The following is a 15,421-nucleotide window of genomic DNA, read 5'->3' as shown; positions in this document are numbered from 1 at the left end:
CAGAGAAAGGCCAGGAGCCAACTGAAATATCTCACCAACCTATGTCAATCAGTGTAAATTTCAGCAATACATTTCTGCAAATTAAGTCAGCATAGGCATTTGCTGATTATATGCTGAAATCACACAACTAGTGAACAACAGCAAATGCCTAATTATCTGCAATTCACTACTACAATTTATACTGGTCAATGTATATTGACTGGCATAAATAATAAGATTCTGACTGCACTATTCAGCATGACTGGGTACAACCACCTTAAAAGATTTTTGCACAAACTCCAACATAAGCCTCCAAAGTCAGAGAAAGAACTGGGGTAACACAGTTAACAGCAAGGCAGATATTCTCATATTCGGGTCAGGCAGACCTCAAGCTTTCCCACAAAGACAGGAAAAAGCCCTGAATACACAAATTTAGAGTTCTCCCAGCTACCACAAAGAGAAAAAGGGAGGACAACAAATGGCCTGTGAATTCTGTGTTAGACAACCATCCCTTAAAAAATTTATTTTCAAATTTGGCTATGCCGTATTTATGATTCACTTACACAGGGCCGGACTGGCCATCTGGCAGTTCTGGCAAATGCCAGAACGGCCGATGGTCAGAACGGCCGGTTCTTGCGGCAGCCGGGGGCGCAGAGCTCGGCGGCGGCTGGGAGGGCTCCGCCGTCGATGCGCAGGGCCAGTGGCTGGCTCCCCTCCATCACGCCCGGGGCGCCGCCGGCCTGCGCGCCAAGGAGGAGGAGGAGGAGGAGGGCGCGGTTGGGCGGGTCAGCAGCTGCCGCTGCCGCCGCCGGGGCCGCATCCTGCCCGCTGCCCCGGGGGGAGGTGGGGGGCCGCATCGGCCTCTGGGTGGCCGCTGCCCCGCTGGCTCCTCCGACGCCGGGTCTCTCCGGCCAAGGTGAGCAAGGAAGGAAGGCAGGCAAGGGCGAGCGAGCGAGGCGAAGGGCCGGCCGCTCCCCGAAGGAGACCCGCCCGCAGCCACCCCGCCCAAGCCCAGGCGCTTTGCATGGAAGCTACCATCTGCCGGCAGAGTGGGGGGGTGACCGCTTCTACCACCAACCCCCAGCCGCGCGCCCCCGCCTCGTCTTGGGCCGCTCCAGCGGAGGACACTCGGCGACCCCCCCAAACGGGCCAAAGGGACCCCACGGCACCCCTCTCCCTCCCTCCTTCCTTTTGATTTCACTGATGGAAAAGCGGGGGGGCAGTTCCTAATGGGGCTCCGCAATTATTCCTTCCTGAGGCAGATGCATGAATAATAGGCATTTTTGGCCGAATTTATTTCACGGGAGGTGGGTGGGAACCGGGGCTGCCCCAGAGACCTCAGCGCGAGCCCCGGGCCACTGTGTCCGGGACTGCCCTTGCCCGCCTTGGGCAGAAGGGGGGCGAGGAAGGAAGAGCCCATGGTGCAGGACTCAGAGAGGCCAGGATGATTGGTTTAAACACGAAGGTGGGGGTGAAATATGGGTACAGACAAAAGGGAAATTCAGCGGCCAAGAGAAGGGCCCCCACCCGTGAAGTGGATTGCCCCACGACCATCCCTACCCACAAACCTTCTCTGGAGATATGGGGCTTATAATGACACATTCTGTGTCATTCACATGTATGTGTGAGAATGTTTTCGTTTCTTTCCTTCCTTCTTTTCCTGCCTTCCTTCTTTCCCCCTACAGTATCTCCTTCCTTCCTTCCATTCATCATCAGCTCCTTCCTTCCTCTTTCTCTCTTTTCCTGCCTTCCCCCCCCCCCATCTCCTTCCTTCCCTCCTCTCTTTGCCCCTCGGAGGTAAGGACCTGGGTTCTTTGCAAAGTATCCCCCGAGGGTAACGAAATCTGCCCATGAAGGACAACACTAGAGGTAGATTTGAGATTCTTCTTCACAAAGCTTATGATCCAATGAATGGCTCTTTGTTTAAAGAGATATAATGGAGAAAATGAGACGCACAGGATCAAATCCCCAAAGTCAGAAAAAGACGTCAGATATTGGAGCGTGTCATAGACATTGTGAAAGTGATTGGGAAATGTGGACTTAGCTATCGAGGCAACAAATTTGAGGCTGCATACACATTGGAGGACCATTCACTTGATCATGGAAATTTTTTAGAGTTGGTCTTACTTCTTAGCAAGTATGATGTCTGCCTTAAAGAACATGTCAACAATTGCATAGCAAAAAGCAAGAAGTCACATTCAAGTGGAAAGGGCAGAGGATCATTAGTAACTTTGCTCTCCAAAACAACAATAAATAAAGTTGTCGAAACAATACGACAGTTAATTCAAGAGGCAGTGGCAAGCGGTGTTAGAGAAGCTGGGATGTTCTCAGTGCAAATTGACACAACTCAGGATATTACTTCAAGAGACCAATGCTCAGTAATTGTTCGTTATGTGACAGACTGTATTCATGAGAAGCTCCTGGCAGTGGTCGATTGTGAGTCTTCATCAGGTGAATACTTTCTTACTTTACTAAGGCAAGTTCTGCAGTCATGTAAAATTGACATAAAAAATTGCACTGGTAGTTCTACCGATGGAGCAGCTAACATGCAAGGACAGTATAGAGGCTTCTCTACATGGTTGTCCAGAGAATCTCCAGGCCAAATTCATGTTTGGTGTTATGCACATGTACTCAATTTAGTACTGGCTGACACCACAAAGGTTGTAATTCCAAGTGCATCGTTATTTAATCTAATAAATGATGTTGGAGTTTTTATTCGTGAGTCTTATCAACGAATGAATGTATGGCTAAATGTCAGTCAGGACCCACACCATCGAAGACTCTCTGTGATTGGGGAAACACGCTGGTGGTCCAAAGAAGCAGCACTTAGAAAAATATTTGGATCATTTTCCCAACCTGATTCGGCTTTATATGTTGACCTTATTGTAACATTGGCAAAGATTGAAGAAAACTCAAGATCTAAGCCAGAAGTACGAATAAAGGCAAAAACATACGTAGAATCACTGCTTAAATATGAGACCGTTCTCACAGCACATATATTTCTTTGGATTTTTGAGCTGACATCCACGTTGTCAAAATATCTACAAACAAGTGGCTTAGATGTATTACAAGCTCATCACATGGTCACAGGGACACAGGAAAATCTCAAAAAGCTTGCCAGAGATTTTGAAGGGGTCAAGAACAGTGCAGATGATTTTATAAGATGGGCAAATGACAAACTACAAGAACTTGAAGATTGTGAACTTGAAGTACAGGCCACCTTGCCTCATAAAAGGTTAAGAAAGAAGAAAAGCATGGCTGGTGAATGTTCTCAAGATGAAGTAATATTTGATGCCATCATGGCATATAAGATACAAGTACACAATGTGATCCTTGATGTAATCACGGAGAGCATAACTCGACGTTTTCTTGCTAGTGAAACACTGTATGCCGACTATGCATGCCTAGATCCTAGGAACTTTTCAAACATAAGAGAACAAGGGCTTCATATATCTGCAATGGAAGATTTAAGTAAAGTCTTGATCAAATTTAATGAGAATGCCACAGCTGAAAATTTGCGGTGTGAATTAACTAGTCTAGCTTTGCATTGGGACAAATTGAAGACATCAGCGCTAGAAGAATACACTGTAAGGGTGTCAAGAGAAACGCCCATGGAAGATGTAAGTCAACAATTTGATGAAATGGAGCTGTTAAATAAGCCATGTGCAACATGTAAGAACTGTGCCATTTGTTGCTATCAAATTCTACGGCGGTACAATTTATTAACAGATGCCTATAATGTGATAGGTCTAGCCTACAAATTCCTACTGACTCTATCATTTACTCAAGTTGCTTGTGAGAGAAGCTTCTCCACCTTGAGGTTCATCAAGAATCGACTGAGGAATACTGTATCCCAGGACCATTTGGATTCATTCATGTTAATGGCTACAGAAAAAGAAATCCTCATGAGTCTTGATGTGGATGCCATCATCAACAGAGTTGCAGAGAGTAGTGAAGCCCTGCAAAGTCTTATTCCTTGATAACGTATCATTCCTAAGTCTTTCCAGTATTAGTAGGGTTCAAATTTAAAATGTTCAAATCATAAACGAGGTGGAAAGTTCTTGAGCCGAGCCTTTTGTTCCTGGTGGAAGTGTTGATGTAGGAGGATCTGCTACTTATGGCTTGTTCACATTGAATGTTTTGTTGCAGTTATGTTTAATGATCTAATGTTTCAATACATTAAAATAGCTATAAGATCTCACATTGTACTGTTGGTGTTTTTTGTTTAGAGAGCACTAGCATTGACAAATTTAAACATTAAATTTTAATTACACTTTTTGTTAAACGTGATGATTTTATAGGTTTAGATTTCCTGATGCTCCTTGTTATTTATACAACCAGGGCAATGACTGGGATAGGGAGAACTCGTAAGCATGTACCAATACCACTATACCAGCAACGCCCTTTCAGCACGCCACAATATCGTGAATGGAGCCCACAACAGGTGGGCCTGTGTCCCCACAGCCGGTGGGCCTGTGTGCTCTAAATGCCAGGGCCGATTTTTGGTCCCAGTCCGGCCCTGCACCTACAACTATTACAGCAAAGCTGTTCAATTACCTGACAAAATATGAACAAATACACCCATTTAGTGCAAGACATTTTTGCCAACTTCTTGTTCCATTCAGAAGACTAGCACCTCCAGGGTGTTTTTGAATGCTGACGGAAGGTGGTAATACATTTTCAAAAAGGTGTGATACAATACAGAGCAGCTTGCAAACCATTCAAACGTTAACGTCTCTAAGAATAACAAATCTCCCCAATATGAGGAATTACCAGCAGAAAATGGGAATATTACATCAGGTTTTTTTTAATCTTGCCGCTTATCATATTTTTGTACTTGATAAGAGGACAGAAACTCTTCCTTAAATCAATCTGTCCCAAACATGTGCTCTCAAAAGCACCTGTAAGCCCATTTTTATGAAGCTGAGAAAAATTAAGCGTGTATCACATATGAATTTTGCTGCACAGCATGCAGGAAGCCTTTGCAGGTCTTCTCCAACAATTTCATATCTGAGTAATCATGTAATTTATATGAAGTGGTGCTACAATTACTAGAGTAAGATAAGATTACAAAAGTGGATCTCTCCACATCCTGAAAACATCTATACATATAAATCTTAGTGCCAAACTAGATACAATGCAGGAAATTTCTGACTGGATCTTCTTCTGTCTTTCTCTTCTCTATAAATTAGTGAACCCTATCACTCATTTCACACGCTAGCAAGGTTATGCTCAAAATCCTACAAGGCAGGCTTCAGCAGTACGTGGACCGAGAACTCCCAGAAGTACAAGCTGGATTCCGAAGGGGCAGAGCAATCAGAGACCAAATTGCTAACATGCGCTGGATTATAGAGAAAGCCAGAGAGTTCCTGAAAAGCATCTACTTCTGCTTCATTGACTATGCAAAAGCCTTTGACTATGTGGACCACAGCAAACTATGGCAAGTTCTTAAAGAAATGGGAGTGCCTGACGACCTTATCTATCTCCTGAGAAACCTATATGTGGGACAGGAAGCAACAGTTAGAACTGGATATGGAACAACTGATTGGTTCAAAATTGGGAAAGGAGTACGACAAGGCTGTATATTGTCCCGCTGCTTATTCAACTTATATGCAGAATACATCATGCGAAAGGCTGGACTGGAGGAATACCAAGCCGGAATCAAGATTGCCGGAAGAAATATCAACAACCTCCGATATGCAGATGATACCACTCTGATGGCAGAAAGTGAGGAGGAATTACGGAACCTTCTAATGAGGGTGCAAAAAACAGTCTGAAGCTCAACATCAAAAAAACTAAGATAATGACCACTGGTCCCATCACCTCCTGGGAAATAGAAGGGGAAGAGATGGAGGCAGGGGCAGATTTTACTTTCTTGGGCTCCATGATCACTGCAGATGGAGACAGCAGCCACAAAATTAAAATACGCCTGCTTCTTGGGAGGAAAGCGATGACAAACCTTGACAGCATCTTAAAAAGCAGAGACATCACCTTGCCAACAAAAGTCCGAATAGTCAAAGCGATGGTTTCCCCTGTAGTAATGTATGGAAGTGAGAGCTGGACCATAAAAAAGGCTGACCGCCAAATAATTGATTCTTTTGAACTGTGGTGCTGGAGGAGGCTCTTGAGAGTCCCCTGGACTGCAAGGAGAACAAACCTATCAATTCTAAAAGAAATCAACCCTGAGTGCTCACTGGAAGGACAGATCCTGAAGCTGAGGCTCCGATACTTTGGCCATCTCATGAAAAGAGAAGACTCCTTAAAAAAGACCTTGACGTTGGGAAAGAGTGAAGGCAAGAGAAGGGGACGACAGAGGATGAGATGGTTGGACATTGTCATCGAAGCAACCAAAATGAATTTGCACAACTCTGGGAGGCAGTGGAAGATAGGAGGGCCTGGCGTGCTCTGGTCCATGGGGTCACAAAGAATCGGACGCAACTAAACTAAACGATCACTGTTTTGATCAGGGAAGTAGTGCTGCTTAGTTGTTGCTATTTTAAAGCCTTCTACCCTGTATCATGCCCCAGGTCAAAATTCCCATCCCTAGCTGCTGTTAACAGCAACAAAAACCTTCTGCTGTGAACCTTCTGATGCGTCTCTAATGAAGGTGCTACAAATATAAGTCTAATATGATTAGCTACCTTTTTTTCCATGAATATGTCCAATACCTTTGCAAATGGTAGAGACTTACTGTCTTAAGATGAGTTAATAAAACTTTCTAACTTTCCAGCCACCAGTGATTCAATGGAGACCACTTATTCATATGGTTGCTGCAAGTTGGAGGTGACTTGATGGCTTTTAACAACAACATTGTTAGTCTAACCCCCTGCACTGGCTAAATGCCCTTTGGGAAACCTTCCAACATCATCGTTGTACTATGCTAGTTTGTGAATGACTAGTCATAATATGAAGCTAGCCTAGGCATGCTTGTAATATCATGCCTTTGATACCATAAGTACCGTATTTTTTGCTCCATAAGACGCACTTCCCCCCCCCCCAATAGTGGGGGAGAAAGTATGTGCATCTTATGGAACGAATACAGTAAAAAAAGGGGTTCAACCACCACCACCCAGAAGCCCCCCACTGCCATGCTGGGAGGCCTCTGAATTAGCACCAGAGACTGCTTGCTGTTTGGACCTCACCATTCTGCACTGCTGGCTTTCTAGGATCTGCTTCCTGGAGCCCACCTGGAAAACCAGCAAGGCCAACAGGCCTATGGCAGCAGGTAATGAAAACAGCCAAGGACAGAATGGGAAAGAGTAATTTTAGAAAAACAAGGGGAAACCACAAACACAGTCCCCCACTCAGGCAGATGATTTTCCCATATTTGGGGAAATCACAGGGGTCAGCACATCCGAAGTGCAATAGATGAGCCTCACCTTGGGAAAACCACTTTGATGATCATGGTATCTCCCCTGCCAGGTATGAGTTGGAATAGCCTCTGAACCTCCTGCCCCTTTTGGTGCCCTGTCCCCCAAGGCATGGTGACCCCCGGCTGCACCTCCTGATCAGAAAAGTGCTGCACAGCCCCAGTCCCAAAAGAGGCCAAGAGAGCTACTCAGTGTTTTGGGGTGCCCCACAGGACCCCCATCAGGGGCTGGATATTCCTCACACAATTCTCCAGTGCACAGATATTAGCATACCTAATATGCAGGGAAGGCAGGGAAAGCGGGGAAATTCAAACTTTCAGTTAGTGAAGAGGCTGCTTGTCTGCTTCCTTGCTAGTCCAAGCAGTTAGAGAGCTAGGAGAGAGACCTGGGACTGCCTGGTATTGTTGTTTTAAAATGTAAAATTTAGTTTAAAAGCTGTTTGTTTGGGGTTAGTGCTTGGGTGAAAAGGTGCTCCGTTTGAGTTGAAACCTGCTTGTGTAGAAACGTGCGTACTTGCTTTAAAAGCTGTCTTAAGGTCAGGTGCGTCCTATGGAGCAAAAAATAAGGTAAATCTGGAGATGGTTCATTTGATTACAAAAAAGTATAAATATACATATCCAGATCCCTTCCTGGATGCATGTGGTTCTATTTTAAGGGTACACTAAGCCATATACTATCATCTGAAACTATTATGTGGCTCGTAGAAACCAAGAGATGTAATGACTGAAATCCAGCAGTAAGTTGCAACAAAAGTAGACCCATTGAATCAATGGAACGTACATAGATGTTGACTCATAGGATGCTCAGTGATTCAATGAACCTATTCTAGTTGTGATTTACTACTTGATTTCAATCAAGTTCAGCTGGGTGGAGTAATGGGCCAATTCCTCACTGTTCTTTCTCACAAGAAAACCCAGAGTAACCTTTGACAAGCTGCACAGTCCCAGAGTGCCATCACACTGGACTCTTGAGTGACTACTTCTACTACTCTATACCTTGGAAATCTGGCAAGGGTTGCCATAAGTCAGAATCAACTTGACAACCTATAATAATTATATGATATGAAGAAAATGCAGCATCTTCTAAGTGGCAATATTAAGGAACTTACCCTGTCAACTGCCGGATACGTATATGCCATCATGCAGAGACGTCGTAGCACGGTCTCGCAGAATGAAGAGCCCTAAATATGCTCTTGGCTGGCCCTTCCCACCCGTTACCCAGTGAACATTTTAGTTGTATGTTATTGTATTTGTCTGTTTTACTGTACTCAGTATGCCAATAAAGGTTTCTGACTGACTGACTAATAATTATAATCATAATAATTATAGGGCATTACTTGTCCTCTTTTCCTTGACAAAGAGAATCTACTTGGTACAGCTATTTGCCCTGCTGACTGTGTATTTTCCCAAGCAACTATGCTGTAAAAGTAGCTTGCTTGGCATCAGCTTGCACTGAGCCAGCCAAGCTCTTTGCCCCTTGAGACAACTAAAGCAGTGATCAGAGGTTCCAGATAATGACAGAGTTCTGTACTTAGGATTCTGGCCTTTATTTTCCTTTAAAAAAAAACCCCAGAACTTTACTCTTGTAGCATACTGCTCCAGAATTATTTGGAACTGTATTCATGTTTAATCTGCCTCAACTTAGGATGTTACTTAGGCTACAATGGTTCATTCAAACAAGACTTCCAAAGATATATGATAGTCTGCAATGTTTTAGTAAATCATTGTCAGCTTTGCACCAGAGCTAAAATTGCCTACCCAGTACATATCAATTTTCCTTCTCTGTTCCCACTCCTTTTGCTCTAACAAACCCAATCTGTGTGCTCCGTGCTTTTATCAATGGTTATATATTTGAAACCTCATTGAATTGAGAAATGATTAAACTTGGAATAAAACATATAACTATAATTACATTTGACTGGCATGAAACATGTATGTTTTGAATACTTGGAATGTAAACAATCAACTGATATGACAAACCCACCCACTATCAGAAATTAAAAGTATTTGTGTTAGTTGGCAGTATAAAATGTCTTTTCCTTGAAGGCAATATTTGCAGGATATTGTATTATGGATTTTAAAGGAAAGAACCCAACTCTTTTAAAGCAGTCAACTGATTTCATTGTAAATGAAACATTTTTAACCAGAATTCAGACTTATAAAGAAATTATTTCCATGCAAGGAACCTTACATGTGGAAGGCAGGCATCCCAAAGGAGCAAACATTTCCTAAACTCAACAATCCCACAGTATACTTTTTGTACTAATAAACTGTGTGACACCAAGTCAATTATAACTTATGGTGACCCTTTCCAGGGTTTTCCAGGTAAAAGAGCACTCAGAAGTTGGTTTGCCATTCCCTTCTTGGGGGCACCATGGGACTGTGCAGCCTGCCCAAGGCCACATGGGCTGGCTTTTCTCCCACGAGGCACAGGGGAGAATCTGTGGAGCCAACTTCTGGCTCCACAGATACCTAAACCACTGAGTTATCCAGCCAGCTACTATCTGTACTAGCTCAGGAAAGGATACTGGACATCTCACAGAAGAGAATCATATGGTTGAACTAACAGACTCCAAACCTCCTGCTATCTCCTTTGTGTGGCAGTATCTCAATTGCTATAATCTTCATGCTGCTCTGAGGACATCAGTCAAAAAATGGGTTTAAATTCAAGTGATGTATTTCTTAATGCTTGCTGTCTCTTCTTCGGTGATACATATATGAAGGATATTTTTGGAAGGGCAAACATATCTAAAACAGTAACTTCTGCTATACAATTCATGCATTTTTTTTCATTCTAAGAAAGATGTCTCACAGTTTATTTCAATAAGTAACTTTCTGCTGACTTCAGGAAGAAATAGAACTGAGTATATACTCTAGGAATCTCACTGAAAAAATAGATACATAACAAAAAAAATCAACTGAAGACCATTGCACAATCAAATGGAGACTATAAATCCACATGCCCCTAGCCTCAAATTCCAAGAATAATTAATAGGGAGTGTTCACAGTACGAGGAAGAATTCAAAAATTATAATTGTGGTAAACCTGTCTACAATGCAATAATATGAAGTAATCCCACTGACTTCAGCAGGGCTTACTCTCAGGTAAGTGTCTATATGATTGTAACCTTAACATCAGGCCACATGACTACATGAATATTTAAGCCTCCATGCTATTTTCATTTATAAGAAAAATACTGTGCTGGGAGGCATGTAAGAAAGCTTTTAACAGATGAATTTTCTGTAGTCCAATAGTGCACCCTGCTGTCCAAGAATGAATGCAAGTATGTACACTCTATAAGGCAAGGCTCCTTAGCAGGGAAAAGAGGACTACTATATCTCGCAATTGTATTTGTGTTGGCTATGGTCTTCATACTCAGTAAACAACTCAACAGAACACTCATGAATAAATAGAGAACACACATCAAAGAGACAAGTCATCCCTATACAATCCCCAAGTCATTTAAACAGTAAAAAAAAAAGATTCAGAGGCATTATCTGAAGCAATATACTGACAGTTATTTTAGTTACATTGGGAAAAATGCTTTTCCCTTGGAATGCCTGAAATAGATACATTCTATACCACTCTTGCAAATCACAAGTGCTTGCTGTGAAGTTTGTCCCCATCTTTTCTCTGATCATGTTCCTTATGCTTGGGGCACTCAACAGTGCTGTTACCCCGTTTCCCCTAAAATAAGCCCTACCCTGAAAATAAGCCCTAGTATGATTTATCAGGATGCTCGTAATATAAGCGCTACTCCCAAAATAAGCCCCAGTTAAGTCAAACCCCGTCCCCCACCATTGTGCAGCAACCAGAAGATGACATGACTGTATTTGAATAAATGTAGATTGATGTACATGAAAAAAATGAAACATCCCCTGAAAATAAGTCCTAATGTGTTTTTGGAGCAAAAATTAATATAAGACCCTGTCTTATTTTCGGGGAAACATGGTAGAAGCAGCTTTGAGATGACACTGCTGGGAGACTGCATGACACAACGATCCATATCTATGCAAAGCTCTTAGAAGAATCCTCTTCTTAAACTGCAAACTTTCTATCTATCTATCTATCTATCGATCGATCTATCGATAGAAAGAAAAAAGAAAGAAAGAATAAATCAATTCATGTAAAATAATAATAATAGGTTGGAGAAGAGTAAGTTCTGCCCTTTAAAACGTACAAAAGCATTTATCTGCTATTTTAAAAAATGCACACTATTGAAATTTACATTCAGCACAGAAACCAAGAAATCCTTATTTAAACTGATACAAATCACTAGAGAAAGCATGTCTTCCATGCAGCTCTCAGGGGTAGTTATAAATCGCACCTGTTGTTTGAGATGAGTAACAATGTAAAGAAAGACTAAGCATTTTAGAAAAGAACCAATTTCAGTTATTGTTAAAATACCATTTAAGTTTATCCAACTTATGACTCAAATTCAGAGAACATCTTACCAGAATGATTTGCAGTTCTACTGCCCTTGTTATGTCCACCTGTGCAGGAGTATTCGTATACCCCCATTTCTAATCCTAACTCCTCTTGCTTTTAACAGTGCAATCCTGCACTCTTACTTCCCACCCACCTCCATGCTGATGGATGGAAGGCAGGGTGACATGCTGTCATTATCCTGGTGTGTGGCTGTCACAGTGGAGGCCCTATGTCCAGGTGAATGGGCTCATGTCTACCTACAATTCTCCTGTTAACGGAGAGCTACAAATGGGGTGTTTCATGGGAAGGAGAAGACCTGTTTCAGATCCACCGGCATTCTCTTCCTTAAAATGGGCCTATCCAGGACAGCCTACTATGCTAGCCCTGGAATTAGCACAGGGAAATTCTCTCTTGCTGTGACTCATGTGAAGAAAATTCAGAAAAACTATGTTCTGCCAAGTTAAAAAAAAAAACACACACACATAGGCATCTCAAAGCTTCTCCCTTACCTGTTGTGATGCAAGAAGGTTCTGGATGGGGCAGTACATTTATTCAAATGCTTTTATGCACTCCGCTTAAGATTATTCTGTCATCCCCCACAAAATGGTTGTTTGGCATGTAGATAAATAAAAAAGCTGTAGTAAAACCAAGAAGTTATACTGACCTCTAATCTTTTCTCCAACGATTCAATTCTGTCTTTTTTACTGGCTAAGTTAGCTCGTGTGTAGCGATTCTGTCCAGGGAGAAATAATACTTGGCTGTAACATTCTTCCCACACTTGGTTATAAGCTTCGCTGGAAAGCTCTCCATGTCCCATTCCTTGCTTCACCACTTCCATTTCCTGGGCCAAGAGTTCTTCAGCCTGTTTTAAATGAATGATTACTTACACCTCAATCTCTCTTGCTGTGCTTCAGCCATCAATATATTTATTTATTTATTTATTTTATTTATTTATTTATTTATTGGATTTATATACCGCCCCATAGCGCTACAAGCACTCTCCGGGCGGTTTACAATTTTAATTATAAAGGCTACACATTGCCCCCCCCAGCAAGCTGGGTACTCATTTTACCGACCTCGGAAGGATGGAAGGCTGAGTCAACCTTGAGCCGGCTACCTGGGATTTGAACCCCAGGTCGTGAGCACAGTTTTAGCTGCAGTACAGCGTTTTAACCACTGCGCCACGAGGCTCTTTGACATGTTCCCTCACGAGTTTTCACATTTGTGTGTGTGTTTATGTACAAAGTAAGTGTATTGGTGCCCTTTGTATCTCCAATCCCCCCTCTTTATATAAAAAAGTAAATCAGCCATTCACATAGTCATTTCCCATATAAACCCAACTTTTTGGTATCAGTTTTCAATAGAGCTCAATGTGATCGATTCGATGTATTTTGAAAATAAACAGCTCCAAGAAAATATTTTTATCAAGGCACGGGGTGAAAAATGTACATTCCAAGTGGCACTACAATAAAAGACAGTTGTAAAAAGGCACCTCATAACCATCCACAGTGCAATTTACGCGTGTTCACAGAAGATTCTGGGAATGTATCATAAGGCACTATCACATGACATCCGTATCTGTTAGGCATAACTACCATTCTTTAAAAGCTAAAAATACACCTTAGAACAGTGGTCCTCAACCTTGGGCCTCCAGATGTTCTTGGACTTCAACTCCCAGAAATCCTGGCCAGCAGAGGTGGTGGTGAAGGCTTCTGGGAGTTGTAGTCCAAGAACATCTGGAGGCCCAAGGTTGAGGACCACTGCCTTAGAACACAACCAACATGGTATTATTGCTGTATACTGCATGACATGGCAGAAGAATTGTGGCTCTACAGATGTTGTTGGACTGCAAATCCCATCAGTCATAGCTAATAAAGCCGGCAGGAAAAGATGACTGGATTTGTAGTGCAGCAGTATCTGGAGGGCCACAAACTATCCATCATTGTTTCAGTAATGAAAGACAAGTCATTTAGGGAATATAAACAAACCAACGTTTATGCTTATATTCTTATATGCTTATTAAGTTAAAATGAAAGTGACTGTAAATTAGAATGATCAGAACATTTGCTCTAATAAACTAACACATGAACTCATATTGTAACCTGTTTATTTTATTCCCCCACTCCCCAAACACTACTTTGTCATTAAGAGTTTAGAAACATGCATGAAGTTCCCCAATTTTCTGAAACTTTAAGCTGATACAATGGGAAATAACTGGAAGTCAAAACACAAATATCTGCATTGTGACCTGAGTTATCGTGCGTCATATCGGATAAGAGATATGAAACTTGGGTGATGTGGAGAATGTGAGTATTTTACACAGTGCCAACACACTGCAATAGTTAAAGGGCAAGATGAGAGCTATATCCATGTTCACATCAGCACACAGCCATAAAGCTCAAAGAGTAATCTTGAGCTAGTCACTATTTTGTTACTGGACGTATTACAAAATTGTTGTAATGAAAAAATTAAAGGTGAAAGCCCTGCTCTAAATTTTTTTAAGGGCTGGATATTGTGTGCTAAACCAATATATAAATCTGTCAGGATTCTAAAATAGCTTAATTATTATGGCTTCCAATATCTATCTATACTGGTACTATAGTAATTGAATTATAATGGCTTTGAATCATGCATGTAAGCTAAAACTGTTAAGAGATGTCTATCATCTGATATACAGCGAGTTTTCTCAATGAAAATGACACATAAGTATAGGCCTGCTATGAGAAGGGCATGGAAAGGGGATATACAAGTTAAGAAAACCTAACTGCATCAAAAATGTTTGAAAAAACAAAAACAAAAAACCTGCCATAAAGAATGAGAGTATCATCCCCAAATTTAACATTCATTACATTACATTCATTCCTGCAAGAACTTTGTTTAGCAACATTTTAACATGAAGCCAGAAGAGGGCTGTTTTCTGAATCATCAACAGTATTTCCAAGCATTCCCAGGACTATGTTTTAGATCAATTGATTCCCAAGCTGTGTCCTCTGATATTGTTGGAAATATAACTCTCAGAATTCTTCACCACTGGCTATGATGGCTGAAGTTTCTGAGAAGTGAACTCCAACAATATCTGGAGAGTCCAAGGTTGGAATTTACAGCATTAGAAATGTTCCCACCAGTGTAGGAAACTTAGGGTTTTGAAATGTCTCTTGTGCAAAATACAGTACTATACAGCCTAGCAGGAAAGCAAAGAGCACAAATAATGCTAAGAGATCTTTTACATATACCTTTTTGAGATCTTCTTTTGAAAACTTTTCATAAGGATTGTGTTCAAGGTAAGACATGTGCTCTGTATTACTAGTTCCAAAACCAGGAACCTTTCCCTTTTTGCCACCTAAGAGCTCTCCGTAAGGGTGATGTACCAGATCAAAGTGAAGCATGGTGATCATCTCTTTTTTGATCATCTCTTCACTCTTCTGTAAATCTGTTAGAGGCGGCTCTACATTTAAAGGTCTCAGGATTGTTTCATTTACCTAAGGCAAAAAGCACACACATCATGACAAAAAATAAGTAAATGAATATTTTACATTGTTTTATTAATTTCACTTAGCTGCATTTTGGGCAGCAACTAGAGTTGACCTGGACTATGAGAAGGAGCACACTGTCCCACCATAGCAAAGTGTGCCACGCTCCCCTCCG

At 41.8% G+C, this 15,421-nt stretch overlaps 1 protein-coding gene and 1 pseudogene across 2 annotated transcripts in view; both read right to left on the bottom strand.

Moving 5' to 3' along the window:
* The window catches only part of CDC5L (cell division cycle 5 like), a 59,743-nt gene that overhangs the window by 14,736 nt on the left and 29,586 nt on the right, over positions 1–15,421 (bottom strand). For both annotated transcript variants that reach the window (XM_020801488.3, XM_073004331.2), the window contains exons 13-14: positions 15,010–15,255; positions 12,441–12,638 (exon numbers count right to left, since the gene is read on the bottom strand). In XM_020801488.3, the coding sequence (XP_020657147.2) occupies positions 12,441–12,638; positions 15,010–15,255 (444 nt within the window). The remainder of the gene's footprint in view (positions 1–12,440; positions 12,639–15,009; positions 15,256–15,421) is intronic.
* On the bottom strand, positions 7,255–7,409 carry LOC140703373 (U1 spliceosomal RNA; annotated as a pseudogene).

Source organism: Pogona vitticeps, chromosome 1, assembly GCF_051106095.1.
Source record: "Pogona vitticeps strain Pit_001003342236 chromosome 1, PviZW2.1, whole genome shotgun sequence".
NCBI classification, from domain to species: Eukaryota; Metazoa; Chordata; class Lepidosauria; order Squamata; family Agamidae; genus Pogona; species Pogona vitticeps.
The sequence above is the reverse complement of the archived record's forward strand: the minus strand, read 5'-3'. Positions and strand labels throughout refer to the sequence as shown.